General features: G+C 44.5%; 1 protein-coding gene across 3 annotated transcripts; it reads left to right on the top strand.

The window, feature by feature from the left end:
* The first annotated feature begins 9587 nt into the window (after positions 1 to 9587).
* Positions 9588 to 11333, top strand: LOC117524691. 3 transcript variants are annotated; one of them, XR_004564827.1, is made up of 3 exons: positions 9588 to 9655; positions 9952 to 11047; positions 11274 to 11333. XR_004564827.1 is itself a non-coding variant. In XM_034186510.1 (2 exons), exon 2 carries the CDS (start codon positions 10106 to 10108, stop codon positions 10862 to 10864), a length of 759 nt encoding a protein of 252 aa, XP_034042401.1. In that variant the 5' UTR covers positions 9588 to 9655; positions 9952 to 10105; the 3' UTR covers positions 10865 to 11264. The 3 variants fall into 3 exon arrangements, 1 of the variants encoding a protein (XP_034042401.1); XR_004564826.1 differs by having other exon boundaries at positions 11271 to 11329; XM_034186510.1 differs by lacking the exon at positions 11274 to 11333 and having other exon boundaries at positions 9952 to 11264.
* Positions 11334 to 18299: the final 6966 nt, after the last annotated feature.

Genomic DNA, 18299 nt, shown 5'->3' with positions numbered 1-18299 from the left:
ACAAGTACAGTTACAAGTACAGGGGGTGGATATTGAAAGAGTATATGAAACTAAGTTTCTTGGGGTGATAATTGCTGATAAAATAAACTGGAAGTCTCATATAAAACATATACAGAGCAAACTGTCAAGAGCATTTCAGTTCTGGACAAAGTTAAATACATTCTGGACCACAACTCACTCCGCATTCTCTACTGCTCACTGATCTTACCATATTTACACTATTGTGCAGAGGTCTGGGGCAATAATTACAAATGTACAACACAACCATTATTCATACTGCAGAAAAGAGCTATAAGATAATTCCTAATACTGGTTACAGAGACCACACAAATTCACTATTAAAATCAAAAATTTAAAAATGTACTGATCTGGTTCATTTTCAAACAGTACAAATCGTGTATAAAGCAATAAACAATTTACTTCCTGGAAATATTAAAAACATGTTCTTTAATAGAGTAGGGGATTATAATCTGAGGGGGAGTTTAACTTAAAACATCAGTGGGCACGTACAACATTAAAAGGTTTTTGCATTTCTGTTTGTGGAGTGAGGATATGGAACAGATTGAGGGTGAAGCTCAAGCAATGTCCAAGCATGAACCAGTTTAAACAGCGGTATAGGCACATGGTTTTTTTTTTTTCTAGGTATAAGGAGGAGGAAGGGTGTTGAGGGTTAGGGTGTTTTGTTGATCATTGTTTAGTTGTGTGCACTTGTTTTTCTATCTTGTAAATATGTAGTATAAAATCACACGCATTGCATATGTATATATGTATGTATGTATGTGTAGGTGTATGTAGGTATGTGTATATATGTATATATGTATGTATCTACACTAGAGATGTTTATGATGATGGGACTTGAGTCTGTGTTGTGTTAAATGTGTTTGTAGCATAGCCCAAGCAGAGGGTCACCCCTTAGAGTCTGGTCTGCTTGAGGTTTCTTCCTCAATACATTAGAGGGAGTTTTTCCTTACCACTGTCGCCTGTGTGCTTACTTGAGTTAGTCATTTAGAAAAACTAATATATATGCAAGTAAAATTTACTTAAGAATTCTCCTTGTAAAATTTACTTGGAATTTCTGAGTGAAAAAACTTCAAGTAAATATCACTCCAATTCTTTTCTTTTTTTTTTTTAGTGTATGATGCTTGCCTCAATCAGAAATCTCCTCAAAAGATATTAACATCTGCAAAATGCTTCATGGACAGCACTGATAACTAGTTGAATCCCCACCTGGACCATCACCTCCTGGTAGGAAGGTGATGGACTACTGGTTAAGCAGTGGGCTTCAGACCAGAGGATCCTCGGTTCAAAGTCCAGCCTGGTCAGACAATCACAATGATACCTTGGGCAAGGTCCTTAATCTCCAAGTAGTTCCCAGTGTGTAGTGAACACCTTGCATGGCACCCTGACATCAGTGTGTGAGTGTGTCTACGTGAATGGGTGAATGTGAGGTGTCATTGTAAAGCGCTTTGAGCTTCTGATATACTGAAGGAAAAGTGCTATATAAATGCAGTTCATTTATTCCTTTCTGTGTGGAGTTTGCATGTTCTCCTTATGTTTGCGTAGGTTCCCTCCAGATGCTCTAAATTGACTGTAGGTGTGAGTTAGAGTGTAAACGGAATGCGTTCGCCTATGTACGCTCACTGGCCACTTTATTAGATACACCTGTTCATTTGCTTGTTAACACAAATAGCTCACCAGCCAATCACATGGCAGCAATTCAATATATTTAGGCATCTCGATGTGGTGGAGGTGACTTGCTGAAGTTCAAACTGAACATCAGAATGGGGAAGAAAGAGGATTTAAGTGACTTTGAACGTGGCATGGTTGGTGCCAGATGGGCTGGTCTGAGTATTTCAGATTTCAAGGGTTTACAGAGAATGGTCTAAAATAGAGAAGATATTCAGTGAGCGGCAGCTATGTGGACGAAAATGCCTTGTTGATGTCAGAGGACAGAGCAGAATTGGCAGACTGGTTGAACGGGCGACTGCGTGATGCCATCATGTCAATATGGACCATCATCTCTGAGGAATGTTTCCAAAACCTTGTTGACTCTATGCCATGAAACATTAAAACAGTTCTGAAAGCAAAAGGGGGTCCAACCTCGTACTAGCAAGATGTGCCTAATAAAGTGGTCGTTCAGCCACCCAGGCCTGCTGGCTGTTGTAGCGCAGATAGCTTAGTGGTTAAGAAGCAGGCCTGCCAATGTGTAGACCTGGGTTCAAATCACAGTAACACTACCTGTCTGTGTTCTTGGAAAATACACTTAATCTGTCTCAGTCCTCCCAGCTGTAAAAATGAGTACCGGCCTTGGCTGGGGAGGTAAATGTGAAGCATCACTGTAAAGCACTTTGAGCATGTGCGAAATGAAGAGCTACAGAAATGCAGTCCTTCAGTTTATTACAATAGTGGCTGCAACAACAAGAGTCACAATTATTGCATTAATGATTAAAACAGAGCTCCACAAGCATTGGGAGGACAACTGATATGAAAAGTTCTCCTCTCATAATGCTGCAGTCCGAAGTAAAAGCATCTGAAACTGACTCCAGTAATGTCAAGTCTGGTTTTTGTGGTAAGATTGTACATTTGAAATACAACTGCTCCACAACCACAGTATGTTAACAAACCAAACTTCACATTCATTCATTGTCTATCCCTGCTTACTACTTTGAGGTTTGTTCACCCCAGTGTGCAAAATTACAGGTGAGATTTGTACCCTCAACATGCTTTATCAAAATCAAAAGGAGATTTAGCAGATGCTGATTGTTTCTTCATTTTGCAACTTTGAAACATTGGTGTTAACTTCTTGTGTTTGTCAGACTGCTGTTCGAGCAACACCTCCTCACACACAGAATACAAAAATAATTCATTGTAAATGTCGGGCAAATTGAATGAATTCATGTTTTACTTCTTGTTTGTGCCTTTAAGAATAAATGTCTCCATGCATAACAGGTGACCCACAGAACATTTTTGTCATGTCGGGCGGCAGTCCGACCCCAGGAGCGGGTGGACCCACAATACAAACTCCCGAACCAGGCTTTAAGGTACAAGTCGTCATGTTTATTTCGGGCAGAGGTTCGGTACACAGGTTGTCAGAAAACGGAGCAGAGGCACAAGCAGGGTGAGGCAAAAAGGCAGTCATCTCCAGGCAGGGGTCTGATGCACGGGCAAACACTGGCATATAGGCTGAGGCAAAAAGGCGGCCAAAAACACAAAGCAAGGAACTGGTACACGGCAAGACTAATCAGGACAGAGAACAAAAGGCTGGAGAGTGTGCTGGAAGAGGGACTGTGAGAGTTTATATGCATGTGGACAAATTAGGAACAGGTGGCGTTAACAAGATGCACATGAGAGGAAGGATCCAGAAAGGGGGCGTGGCTAATGAACAAATATACTATGTTGTGCAAGACAGTGAGGGAAGAGAACACAAGGTGGAGAGAAGAAAAGACAAAGATGTGTGAACAGGTGCACAGAGTGTGAGAGAAAGGAAATACAAAGCAGACAGAATGTTGTGTGGGCCGCTGAAGAGGAGGTACTGCTGGCCCACCACCACCAGAGGGCGCCCCGCCTGGAGTGCGGGCTCCAGGCACCAGAGGGCGCTGCCGCCTCACAGGAGCAGCCAAGGTGACAGCCGTCACCTATCAACTGAGACAGCTGACATCCATCAGCGGAGGGGTATATCAGCTGGACGGCATCTCCACCTCATTGCCGAGATATCGCTCTACTAAGGAGGTAACGTACTCAGCCAGTCGCTTCATTTCAGAGGAATAACACTTTATTGCTTGTGCTTAAGACAGCTGAAGACTGTATTGGACATATATCGGATAAGTACCCATATTCCTACACTGCAGTGTTGTTTTTGATTAGAGGTGGAGGTGGTGTTTCCACCCTACGTGTTGCTGGGTGCAGCCGCACCCACATCTGACTGTTTCTGTTCCTCGCCAGCAGTACCGGATCCGACGAGCGGAGGCAGTGGCCACCTGGGAGTTCGGGACTTGGCGGCTCCAGTATTACTGTTATATGGCTGGGGGGGCCTGGCTGCCGGTTTGTTTCTGTCTTTTGGTTTTCCTCCCAGGTGGCGTGCATTTGGGACTGAGTGGCTGTGTTGCTGAGGCTGTCAGGACCTCACCCTGATCACCTGCGACTCGTCAGGACTCACAGCTGTGGTGCATCTGGATGGATTGGAACATGTTGGCATTTAAGACTGGAGTGCACAGTGTGTATTTGCCAGAGACTCGACCTTGTGACCAGACGGGTGAGATCGTCGTCTCGGGAGCCATCTCATCAACAGCGGATGCTGAGAACGTCCAGGTTTGATGCACAGTCTGTGAAAGAGGAGGGGGTGAGGTCTCACGCTCGTCAGCACACTTCCTGAGGTACGTTAGATTTTGTGACTAACAGTTATACAGTCAGTAAATGTGGTGTCCCTCACACCTTATTGTATTGAGCTGTTTGTTAGTCATGTATCAGCTTCCACTGCGGTGGAGTTTTGTGAACTGGATGTTCCATGCCTGCAGGTTTGGAAGCTGATCAGTAATCAAGCCAGGAAGTGTTTGCTGTTTGTACACCTTTAAGTGTTCTGTGTGTAGAGTGTGGACTCACATAATGGTTCCTTCTTTCACAGACTCGGTTGTTGCGGCCACCTGGGGGGTGTCGGCGGGGTCCTTGGGTCCGAAACAGCTTCTGGCTCCGGACCGTTAGCGCTGCTGGGTGCGCACCACGCCAGGCCGCACCTTTTTGTTATTATCACTGTTATGTATTAAATTCAGTTAGCCTTTGAACCGTGCTCTGCTTATTTCATACTGGGTCCTTCAAACGCTGGTCGGTTCTCCGAGCTGCGTCCGACACATAACAATTCCCGGGGTTCGGTGGCAGAGGAAATCGGGTGGTTCCGGTTTGACTCGGACAGACGTCTCCTATCGTCGAGCCTGCCCACACGACACCATTGGAATTGGTTTATTTCCACAATTGTGATCTGTTGTGTTTGTTGTGCGTGTTCACAACAGTAAAGCCTTGTTATTTGACTTTCTTCATTGTCCGTTCATTTGCGCCCCCTGTTGTGGGTCCGTGTTCCTCACTTTCCCCAACACAGAATTAAAGTGAGAGACAGGGACACATGACAGGTGCAGAGAGAACATAATCAGATGTAAGTGAGGGATGAAGACATGAAGGCAGGTGCAGGGTGTAGAGTGAAACAGAACTCAGAGGGGCGTGAGGAGAAACCAGGGAACTATGGCAGAACATAATACAACTGGAAGCAGGCATGAACATGAGAACTAAACTAAACATGAACTGGCAGCACAGACTAGAACGAGAGACATGGAGCAAAATACTAAAATGACATTAAACACAAACTGACTTAAGAAAAACAAGGCAGTAACACAAAACAAGAAAAAGCAGTGACCAAACAACAACCAGAACAAATCCTGACACAACAATACATCACATATAATAACCAAGAGGAACAAGTGATAACTTAATAAACAATGACTGAAAACAACTAGAACAGAATGGATGGCAAAAGTATAAAGTAACAAAGAAAACAAAGTGACAAGTCAAAACAGAAAATAACCATATGAAGAAAACAAAATAACTAGTGAATCATAACCAGAACAAAGTGACAAGAAAAACATGACAGAATAATTCCTGATGAAAATAAATATTAATACATCAAAGCTGAAAAGAACAACAGAAAGGGGAAAAACTAGAATAAACCCCCAGATCTGGCTGAAACCGTGACAATTTTGGTGCAACTCCTGATAATTACAGTCAATGATGTGTCACTTAAATAAACACACTGTGTTCAGAATCTGTGTGGAACGATGCACTACTGTCTGTGCACCTCGTGTGTGTGATCTGCTGTGTGCGTTCTGCTGGTGAAATAGACACAGACACCTGTGTGCACAGACAGCTGTGTGTTCTTTGTGCACACAGTGCTGTGTGCAGTAGTGGACGGCACAGCTGTCTGAATGGTGCATAATTTTTAACCAGTCTGTGTAAAAATTGTGGATGGAAGAACAATTAAATGTCTGAAATAAGACTTTTTTTTATTATTATTTTTTAATTGCCCATGCGTGAACACACTCAGTTATGTGGCAGAGGTTGTGCATAATGAACCACATTTGTCTAATTTAAAACAGGAAAATGTACACGTATGAACTGACATAAAACAAGCAAAATTAGCAACATTTCACCTGTGAGAGACAGAGAATGTAAAAGACAAATGTTTTAGAAAACAGAAAAGGCAGCACAGTGACTGTGAGACTGTCTACTAGCTGCTCCTGCAGGCTAAAGGTGCGTTTACACATAACCAAGACACGTTACGAATGTCATTTTTCTGTCATTCGTGACACATTCCTGACATTCTTAACATGACAACGCATTTGAATAGGTTTCTTAATGATGCGTGTTGGTGCCTGATATTCTTGATATTCATGGAGCATGTTTTTGCCTGTCAAAAAATCTTCCACGAATGTCACACACCACCCTCATTTCCTCATTGTAGAGGTTGATCCGTCTTGATGAGTAGTGATCCTTAATAGGACATGACAATGTTCGTAGTGGTTCCTGTGATGGTTCTTGGAGCCCAAACTGTCACGCGTTATTACGAAGTGACACGGAAACTGTCAAGTTTTGACATGACTTGTAACGCGGCGTCACATTTCACTGCGCGCCACGGCGAATCAGTTTTCTGTCATGTGCGCACAATTAAACTCAGCTCCACAGCGTTCAGTTTGATTGCTGACACCAAGTCGGCTAAAAGTATCATTTCAGTGCTCTTCAGCACGCTCCTGCAGGTGTTCCACCTGCTGCATGTGCCTGATGTTTGGGAAAACGCGCGAGACGAGAGCCGCATGAAGCCACACATCTGGCTCTGTCCGTCTCCTCCTCCTTCTCTCTGTGCCACTCCACGGCACAGAGCCCAACTACGCATGCAGTCACAAAGTTCTTCTGAAAAACTGAAAAACCTCGTTCACAATGTGACAGACCGACCGGTACTCAAGCTCATTTCCCTCAGACACGCGACCCACAATGGCGGAGTCATCAGAGTACCTCTGGAGGTGGCAGCTGTCTGTGTTGTAGGTGAAGTCCAAGGTGTAGCGGGTGAAGAGGAAAGGCAAAAGGACGGTGCCCTGGGGGGCCCCGGTGCTGCACCTTACCACATCAGACTGACAGCCTTGCAGCCGCACGTACTACAGGCGGTCGGTGAGGTAGTCGATGGTCCAGGCGGCGAGATGTCCACATCCACACCTGCGTCCTCCAGCTTCCCCCACAGCAGCGCTGGTCTGATGGTGTTGAAAGCGCTGGAGAAATCAAAGAACATGACTCTCACAGCGCTCCCGCTGGTCTCCCGCTGTCATCTACCCCGATGTTGGCTCTGTAGGCGAACTGCAGTGGGTCCAGGATGTCGGTCACCACAGTGCGGAGGTGAGACAGGACGAGCTGTTCCATGGTCTTCATGAGGTGGGAGGTCAGGGCAACTGGTCTGTAGTGGGCTAGTTCCTTGGCGTGCGTGTTTTAGGAACCGGGACCACACAGGAGGTCTTCCACAGGGTGGGGACCACCCCCAGGCTGAGGCTCATGTTGAAGATGTGGCTGAGGACCTCACAGAGCTCATCTGCACAGGTCCTCAGCAGCCTCGGGGAGATCCCATCAGGTCCTGCAATAAACATACACTCAACAAAAATATAAACGCAACACTTTTGGTTTTGCTCCCATTTTGTATGAGACGAACTCAAAGATCTAAAACTTTTTCCACATACACAATATCACCATTTCCCTCAAATATTGTTCACAAACCAGTCTAACTCTGCGATAGTGAGCACTTCTCCTTTGCTGAGATAATCCATCCCACCTCACAGGTGTGCCATATCAAGATGCTGATTAGACACCGTGATTAGTGCACAGGTGTGCCTTAGACTGCCCACAATAAAAGGCCACTCTGAAAGATGCAGTTTTGTTTTACTTGGGGGGGGATACCAGTCATCTGGTGTGACCACCATTTGCCTCATGCAGTGCAACACATCTCCTTCGCATAGAGTTGATCAGGTTGTCAACTGTGGCCTGTGGAATGTTGGTCCACTCCTCTTCAATGGCTGTGTGAAGTTGCTGGATATTGGTAGGAACTGGTGCACGCTGTCGTATACGCCGGTCCAGAGCATCCCAAACATGCTCAATGGGTGACATGTCCAGTGAGTATGCCGGCCATGCAAGAACTGGGACATTTTCAGCTTCCAAGAATTGTGTACAGATCCTTGCAACATGGGGCCGTGCATTATCCTGCTGCAACATGAGCTGATGTTCTTGGATGTATGGCACAACAATGGGTCTCAGGATCTCGTCACGGTATCTCTGTGCATTCAAAATGCCATCAATAAAATGCACCTGTGTTCTTCGTCCATAACAGATGCCTGCCCATACCATAACCCCACCGCCACCATGGGCCACTTGATCCACAACATTAACATCAGAAAACCGCTCACCCACACGACGCCACACACGCTGTCTGCCATCTGCCCTGGACAGTGTGAACCGGGATTCATCCGTGAAGAGAACACCTCTCCAACGTGCCAAATGCCAGCGAATGTGAGCATTTGCCCACTCAAGTCGGTTATGATGACGAACTGGAGTCAGGTCGAGACCCTGATGAGGACGACGAGCATGCAGATGAGCTTCCCTGAGATGGTTTCTGACAGTTTGTGCAGAAATTCTTTGGTTATGCAAACCGATTGTTTCAGCAGCTGTCCGAGTGGCTGGTCTCAGACGATCTTGGAGGTGAACATGCTGGATGTGGAGGTCCTGGGCTGGTGTGGTTACACGTGGTCTGCGGTTGTGAGGCTGGTTGGATGTACTGCCAAATTCTCTGAAACGCCTTTGGAGACGGCTTATGGTAGAGAAATGAACATTCAATACACGAGCAGCAGCTCTGGTTGATATTCCTGCTGTCAGCATGCCAATTGCACGCTCCCTCAAATCTTGCGACATCTGTGGCATTGTGCTGTGTGATAAAACTGCACCTTTCAGAGTGGCCTTTTATTGTGGGCAGTCTAAGGCACACCTGTGCACTAATCATGGTGTCTAATCAGCATCTTGATATGGCACACCTGTGAGGTGGGATGGATTATCTCAGCAAAGGAGAAGTGCTCACTATCACAGATTTCGACTGGTTTGTGAACAATATTTGAGGGAAATGGTGATATTGTGTATGTGGAAAAAGTTTTAGATCTTTGAGTTCATCTCATACAAAATGGGAGCAAAACCAAAAGTGTTGCGTTTATATTTTTGTTGAGTGTATATAGGAAATAATCAATTCATATAATATATCTATAATATCAATATAATACAAAACACCAGTTAGGAATCTCCTTATTTGTAATATCTCTGCAAGCAAATAATAAAAACATAAAAAACGTATCATGTTTAACTATATCATACATGGCTATTAGTGTATCCACAAAAATATTAATAATTATCTAGGAGCTTATATATATATATATATATTGTTATGGTTAGTTTATTTACCTGTTTGATATTAGTTTGGTTATGTGTTGGTTTAGATTGCCCTCTTGTGGCGACAGTGAGGTTTGCAACTCTTCCTTTTTAACTGCAAACTCATGGGAGAAGCAGCCGTCTCCGTCGTCTTGGCCTACATAAGGCTGTAAGTGTTTGGTGTTTCATTTAAAAATGTTGTTTGTCAGTAGGCTACAGTTTATCAGATTGCTTTGTCTGTAGAAAATGTTAGCAAAACATGTTTGTGATCTGTTCTGAGAAATGATAGGATACAGCTAGCATGATGCTAACGCCTTTCTTTTGTTGTGCTAATTAGACCCATTTGGCAGGATAATTTACAAGCTAACTCTAGAGTAGTCATTTTAATAAACATTTTATTTCTATATGGAAAAGTTACAACAAAGGATGAATGACACTGATTGCTGTATTTTTTGTGTGTTACAGCTTTACAATTTCATTAAATGAGATGAAGCCAACTCTCATTCTGTTCACTGTCTGTCATAGCTAGAATAAAGCCCATCTAGTGAGGACAGAACAGTAAAGAGCCTTATAAACAGCAGACGGCACCAGAAGCTGTTACTTCAGTCACCCAGTCATCATGTGGCAGCCAACGGACCCACAACCTCAAAGTCAAGTAAGAAGCCACATGCAGGAGAGTCAAGGGGAGCAGTTTGAAACGAGGTCTCGTTGCTCTGGATCGTCAAAGTCTTCCAGGTCATCCGCAAGCGTTGCAGCACTCAAAGCGCGAGCCAAAGCTGGGGCTGTACAAGTGCAGTTGGCCTATGCAGAAGAGGAAGCTGAGGCCATGAAACAACAGGCTGAAATTCAAGCTCAACTACACATCCTAAAGGTAAAGAAGGAAGCAGCAGCTGCAGCAGCAGAAGCAGACATTCTCGAGGCAGCCACTCAGTATGAAGAACAGCAACCTCTCTGCCAAGAGCGTCTGTCCGACAACTCTGTGGACCCCAGACAAAGGGTTCAGAATTACATTGACAATCAAGTCTTCCTGCCAGACAACCAAATGTTAACACAACCTCCAATACTTAGCACAAACTCCATTCACCAAGATGAAATCCCAAATGCTGACACTCAGCCAATCCCCCTTGATGATGTCAAGCTAAAAACACAACAACAACAAAGTCCTGTAGCTCACAACCACACGTCAATACCCGAACCTCGCTCTGTCTATCCAGCAGCAAACTACCAATACCAGCCATTCAGTTCATCTCCATTTAACGCTCAGCAAACATCCAACAGCAATGATGTAGCTAAATATTTGATGAGACGTGAACTTGTGACAGGAACAATGCAGAAATTTGATGATGACCCACAAAACTATCGTGGCTGGAAATCCTAATTTCTGAACATCACCAAAGACCTATCTTTGTCACCCAGAGAAGAACTGGATTTCCTTTTGAAATGGCTCAGACCAAAGTCAACAGAACAAGCAAAGAAAATCAGTGCAGCTCAAATCAACAACATCAATGCAGCTCTCCAAATGGTTTGGCAGCGCCTGGAAGAAACATATGGTGCACCAGAGGTAATAGAGCACGCCCTCTTTAAGAAAATTGAGGACTTTCCCAGAATCACCTCTAGAGACAGTGTTAAACTAAGAGAGCTAGGGGACCTCTTACTTGAACTTGACTTACTTTTGGGCGTTAAATAGCAGACATTCTTCCGATGAGAGGTGGAGGTGGTTTTCCCGCCATACGGGTTGCTGGGTGCAAACGCACCCACATTTAACTGTTTTTGTTCCTCGCCAGCAGTACCAGATCCGACACGCGGAGGCAGTGGCCACCTGGGAGTTCGGGACTTGGCGGCTCCAGTATTCCCGGGGTTCGGTGGCGGAGGAAATCGTGTGGTTCCGGTTCTGCTTTGGACAGACGTCTCTTATCTTCGAGCCTGCCCACGTGACACATTTTGTGAATTGACTTCTTTGTCTATTGTTGTAATCTGTTGTGTTTGTTGTGCTTATTCACAACAGTAAAGTGTTGTTATTTGACTTCCTCCATTGTCCGTTCATTTGCGCCCCCTGTTGTGGGTCCGTGTTCCTACACTTTCCCAACACAGTTTCTTACTATAATGCAAAATTAAATGTGCCAAGATGAGATCAACAGCTGGACTGCACCCCTTGTCTTTGTTACACCCACACAACGCTTACCAAACAACAGAGAACAAGCTTTAAAGAGACTTTACATACTCCAACGGAGTCTTCACAAGAAACCTGATATGAGAGAACACTTTGTGCAATTCATGCAGAAAATCCTAGATAACCAGCAAGCTGAAATTGCACCCCCCTTACAGCCTGATGAAGAGCATTGGTACCTCCCCATGTTTGGGGTGTACCACCCACAAAAACCTAATCAGATCCGTGTGGTTTTTGATTTGAGTGCCAAACATGAGGGCGTATCGCTCAATGATGTCCTCTTAAGTGGCCCAGATCTTAACAATGCCTTGCTCGAGGTCCTCATGAGATTCCTTAGAGAGCCTATTGCAATAACTGCAGACGTGGAACAAATGTTCTACTGTTTCACAGTGAGGGAAGATCATCGCAATTTCCTGCGATTCCTTTGGCACAAAGACAATGACATCTCAAAGGAGATCATTGAGTACCGCATGAAAGTTCATGTGTTTGGAAATCGGCCATCTCCTTCTGTCGCAATCTATGGACTACGCAAAGCAGCTGAGGCAGGAGAGGTGGAGTATGGTAAGGACGCAATGCGGTTTGTCACTAGGAACTTTTATGTGGATGACGGTCTGGCCTCACTCCCCACAGAACCCGAAGCAATCGCTCTACTGCAGAACACACAGAAAATGTTGGCAGAGTCAAACCTGCGTTTACACAAAATTGCTTCAAACAGCAGTAAGGTCATGGAGGCATTCCCACCAAGCGACTTGGCAAAGGACATTAAAAGCCTCAACCTAGACAGTGACCCATTGCCTGTTCAGAGAAGTTTAGGCATTAGCTGGAGTCTTGAAACTGACACTTTTACTTTTCAAGTGTGCAAAGAGCAAAAGCCCTTCACCAAAAGAGGTATATTATCCACTGTAAATAGTTTGTATGACCCTTTAGGTTTTGTTGCACCGATAACTGTACAGGGAAAGGGACTCATAAGAGAATTCACCTCTGAACCATGCGACTGGGACGACCTCTTGTCTCCTGATAAAGAAAGAGTATGGACTACATGGAAAGATTCTCTTCTGGAGTTAGAACATATACATATCCCCAGACCATATGTACTATTGTCTCTCCTCAGCGTCACACAGAGAACTTTGTGTCTTCAGTGATGCTTCATCCACAGCAATAGCAGCCGTCACCTACATGCGCGTTCAGAATGAGCATGGAGATTACGTCACTGGTTTTGTCATGGGAAAATCAAAACTAGCACCAAAGCCAGCACACACCATTCCCCGTCTGGAGCTCTGCGCAGCTGTCCTCGCTGTAGAAATGGCAGAGCTTATATGCCAGGAAATGGACCTTACCTTGCATGCTGTTAAGTTCTACACGGACAGTAAGATTGTGCTTGGTTACATCTACAACACATCCAGAAGATTTTATGTCTATGTTTCAAACAGAGTCTCGAGAATTAGAAAATCATCTGTGCCGTCCCAATGGCATCATGTCTCATCAGAAAACAATCCAGCAGATGTTGCTACACGCCCAATAACAGCACCTCTACTGTCGCAAACGTACTGGTTCACAGGACCACCTTTCCTGACAAAAGAACTTACTCAGCTGCCGCCTACTGCAGACACGAGCAAGTTCAAACTAATTGAACCAGAACATGATGCAGAGATTTGTCCTGAAGTCAGTGTCTCTGCTACCAAAGTCAGCATCAAACCTCTTAGTTCACACCACTTCGAAAGGTTTTCAACATGTAAACATCTCATAAGAGGCATGACAAAACTCATCAAAGTAGCCAGGAACACATCCAAGGCTGCAAACAAAAACACCACAAATCCACAAACTCAAGCTAAACTGACAGTCATTGCAAGCGTTCAACAAAGTGCATTTAAAGAAGAAATAAAGAAGCTGCATAAAGGGGAACAAGTTTCAGAACCAAGCCCCCTTTGGTCTTTAGACCCATTCATAGACTCAGATGGACTGTTAAAAGTAGGAGGTCGCATGTCCTATGCTGACCTTTCACATGACGAAAAGCATCCTCTGATTCTCCCCAGAAAGCACCACGTGTCAACTCTTCTTGTGAAACATTATCACCAGGATGTCGCCCACCAAGGTCGTCATCTCACAGAAGGAGCACTATGATCGGCAGGGGTTTGGATTATCGGAGTCAGAAAACTAGTCTCAAGTGTAATCTATCAGTGTGTCACATGCCGTAAGATCAGAGGTAAACCCGCTGAACAAAAGATGGCTAACCTTCCTGAGGACCATCTTGTCATGGAGCCTCCATTCTCTCGAGTCGGCTTAGATGTTTTTGGGCCATGGACCATAGTCTCTCGCAGAACTAGAGGAGGCAATGCTGAAAGTAAGCGCTGGGCAGTTTTATTCAGTTGTCTAGGCACCCGAGCAGTTCACATAGAAGTCATCAAATCTATGTCCACCTCAAGTTTCATTAATGCGTTACGAAGGTTTTTTGCTGTCAGGGGCCCTTCCAAAGTTCTCAGATCAGATCTTGGCACTAACTTTATTGGGGCTTGTAGAGAGTTAAAAATCAGCACCCACGACCTCGAGATCCAAGATTACCTGACAAAGGAAGGCTGCACATGGACTTTTAACACGCCCCACTCATCACATATGGGTGGCTCATGGGAAAGAATGATAGGCATAGCCCGCTGCATTCTTGACGCCATGTTACTGCAGACAGGCCCTACTCGTCTCACACATGAAGTTCTTACAACACTAATGGCAGAAGTTATGGCCATTATTAATGCTCGGCCATTAGTTCCCATTACCTCAGATTCAGACACACCAACTGTCTTGACACCATTGATGTTCCTAACTCAAAAGACAGGAGCTGCGCCCGCTCCTGAAGGGACATTTGACATTAAAGACATGTACAAAAAGCAATGGCAACAAGTTCAAAGTCTTGGGGATGCCTTCTGGAAACGCTGGAGACAAGAGTACCTTTTAATGCTTCAAGTAAGGAACAAATGGACTCACGAAAAGGACAATGTTAAAGAAGGAGATGTCGTCTTAGGTAAAGATGATTTTGTCGGGAAAGTGTAGCGACACGGACCCACAACAGGGGGCGCAAAGGAACCTGACAATGGATGAGCCAATAAATAACAATTTACTGTTGTAAATGTGCACAACGGAATACAGACAGAACCAGAATTTGGATTACAGATAATTACACGAAGATGACGTGTGGGCAGGCTCGAGCATAGGAGAGCACCGTCCAGAGAAGAGCCGGACCCCACATGATTTCCACTACCACCGGATCTGGAAACACACTGGAGACGCCAAGTCCTGAGTCCCCAGGTGGCCACCGTCTTCTGCTGCCGGATCTGGTACTGCTGGAAGGAAGCAGAAAAACAGATGTAATGAGTGTGTGAAAACACACCCAGTAATCAGTCAGCAAGTGTTTCTTTCCAGGTGGGAAACAACACCTCCACCTTTAACACAGAACACAATTGTGCAGAGCCTGAGAGCTACTTATCCATTTTGGCGTGCGGGATGAAGAACGTCACTCCTACACGAACCACAAAACTCAGCACCAGCTGAAAGCAGTCAACAGGATCTCCTGCAAACACTCAGAAAAGATCACGTGCGTACGGCACAGTCAAACGGCTGAGAGTTTACCTTAGAGGTAGATGATATCTCGGCAGTGAGGTGGAGATGTTGTCTGGCTTTTATGGGTTAGTTGATGATGATGAGTGGTGATGAGTGACAGCTGGTAAGGGTGACGAGTGACAGCTGTCACTCCGGTGGCTCCTGCGTGGTGGCAGCGCCCTCTCGTGCCCGAAGGCACTTCGGGCAGGGTGCCCTCTGGTGGTGGGCCAGCAGTACCTCCTCTTCTGGCGGCCCACACAACAGATTTAGTGAAACGCAATGAGTGGCCGATTGGTCTCATTACTAAGTGCATCCCGAGTGAAGACAAGAAAATCAGAAATGTGGAAGTAAGAGTTGTGAAGCAAGGCATTTCACGTGTCTACCTTCGACCAGTAACTCAACTTATTCTTCTACTCCCTCTAAACGATGATAAAAAGGTTGAAAAATAAAGTAATACAGTTTAGAGTGGTATAAGGTCAAGGTCAAGGTCAGGTTTATTTATAAAGCACATTTACAAACAGTCAACAATGCCCCAAAGTGCTGTACAATAAAAGGATTTAAAATTATATCGTTAAATACAAGAACAAAATAAATCAACAAGACAGTAAAAGCAGTGTTCAGCTCATCTTGTATTAAAAGCCAGTGCAAAAAGATATGTCTTTAAAAGAGTCTTAAAAGAGTCAACTGAAGGAGCCAGTCGGACATTCAATGGCAGAGAGTTCCAGAGCTTGGGCCCCACAACAGCAAAGGCTCTGTCTCCCCTGGTCCTTAGCTTAGATCTGGGACAGACCAGTAAACTCTGGTCCGTGGAGCGCAGAACTCTTCCTGAAGTGTGCAATGACAGCTTATCAGATAAATAGAATGGGGCTTGACCGTGAATTGATTTAAAAACAAGCAACAAAATCTTAAAATCAATTCTAAAAGCAACAGGCAACCAGTGCAGTGAAGCTAAAACAGGAGAAATGTGTTGGTGCCGTTTGGCTCCAGTGAGCAGACGCGCAGCTGCATTTTGCACCATCTGGAGACGATGCAGAGACGACTGATTAAGACCAACATACAAAGAATTGCAGTAGTCCAAACGCGACGTAATCAAGGCGTGCACAATCTGTTCCAGCTGATTTGGGGGCAGGTAACGCTTGATTTTACTTAAAAGTCTAAGCTGGAAGAAACTTGTTTTGACCACTGTGTTGATCTGCTTCTCAAATTTAAAAGAGCTGTCTATAAAAACACCAAGGGTCTTAGCAGATGAACGACAGTAGGAGGCGAGTGGACAAAGGTGGGAAAGGTCAAAGTCACCAAAGACCACAATCTCTGTTTTGCTTTCATTTAGATTCAAAAAGTTTAAAGACATCCAGTCTTTGACTTCTTGAAAGCAAGTCTGTAGGATGGCAGATGAGTTTGTTTTAAGGTTCAGAGGTAGATAAATCTGCACATCATCAGCGAAGCAGTGAAACTGAATGTTATATTTCTTAAAAATTGATCCTAAAGGAAGCAAATAAAGCGAAAATAAAATTGGCCCTAAAATTGAACCCTGACTTTGACTCCACAAGTCAAAGGGGCTTTCTGTGATGCAAGGGACCAAGGTTTACAGAAAAGCACCGACCAGTCAAATAGGACTTAAACCATTTGAGCACTGTGCCATTTAATCCAACACACAATTCAAGGCGAGATAATAAGACCTAGTGGTCAACAGTGTCAAAGGCTGCAGTTAAATCCAAAAGCACAAGCACAGCTGAGCTTCCAGTGTCCATGATTAAAAGAAGATCATTAAAAACTTTTAAAAGAGCAGTTTCACTGCTGTGCAAAGGTTTGAAACCAGACTGGATCTTTTCAGTTATGTCAAATGCAGTAAGGTGCGACTGTAGTTGAGTATAGACCACCTTTTCAAGTATTTTAGATAAAAATGATGTCTTAGAAATGGGTCTATAATTAGAAAAAATAGCAGGGTCCAAATTATGTTTTTTTAAAAGGGGCTGTATCATGGCCTGTTTAAAGGAACGAGGAACGACACCTGAAGACAGAGAAGCATTAATCAGCTGTAAAATACAAGGGCCAACTGAATCAAGGACTTCTTTCAAAAGCTTAGCAGGAAGGAAATCCAGTGCACAGTCTGAAAGCCTTAAACTTTGAACAGTTTTAGATAGTTCACACAGAGAAATAGGCTCGAATGGACTAAAAACAGCTGTGAACTCAGGAATGATGCAGGGGTCAGCGATGACAGTTGGCAAAGAAGATCGAATGAGTGAAATTTTGTCACTGAAAAATTGACAAACTTTTTCACACAAAGAAACAGGGAACAGCACCAGTTGAATCAATAGGGTTAACAATTTTGTTCAAAACATTAAAAAGAACCTGGGGTTTGTGAAGATTTGTAGACACAATATTTGCCATATACTCTGATTTTGCGGTCTTAACAGCATCTTGATAATTCGCAAGTGAATGTCTTAAAATCCCCAGTGATAATTGAAGTTGATCTTTCTTCCATTTCCGTTCTGCACAGCGGCATTCCCGTCTGCGTAAAATCATTGTGCCATGGCTCTGAGCATTTTGCACGCCGATTAGTGAAAGGGGTGACAACGTTGAGAATCTCTGAACACGTAGTATTGAACAAGCTAACCAACTCATCAATATTTGTATTAGAATCTTAAGACTTAAGTTCAGAAGCATGAAACGCAGCAGAAAAGAGTGGCGCAGTAGCGGGGCAGATAGCGCGCCGCTGGCGTGCCGGAACGCATTGTTTCCTAATAGTGGCAGAAAAAAGCACAGGAAAATGGTCCGATATGCCTGTGTTACAGATCTCTATGATGTTCACATTTAGACCACTGAATAAGATAAGGTCCAGAGTATGACCCTTGTCGTGCGTCGGGACATTTACTGCCTGCTTAAGATTAAAAGAGTCCACAACATTAAGAAAGTCATTGACCAAGGGCTTGGATGGACAACAAACATGAATATTAAAATCCCTGTTGTGTGGGCCGCCAGAAGAGGAGGTACTGCTGGCCCACCACCAGAGGGCGCCCTGCCTGAAGTGTGGGCTTCAGGCACGAGAGGGCACTGC

This window comes from Thalassophryne amazonica, chromosome 14 (genome assembly GCF_902500255.1).
Source record: "Thalassophryne amazonica chromosome 14, fThaAma1.1, whole genome shotgun sequence".
Lineage (NCBI taxonomy): Eukaryota > Metazoa > Chordata > Actinopteri > Batrachoidiformes > Batrachoididae > Thalassophryne > Thalassophryne amazonica.
Note: the sequence above shows the minus strand (reverse complement) of the source record. Positions and strands in the feature narration are given on the sequence as shown.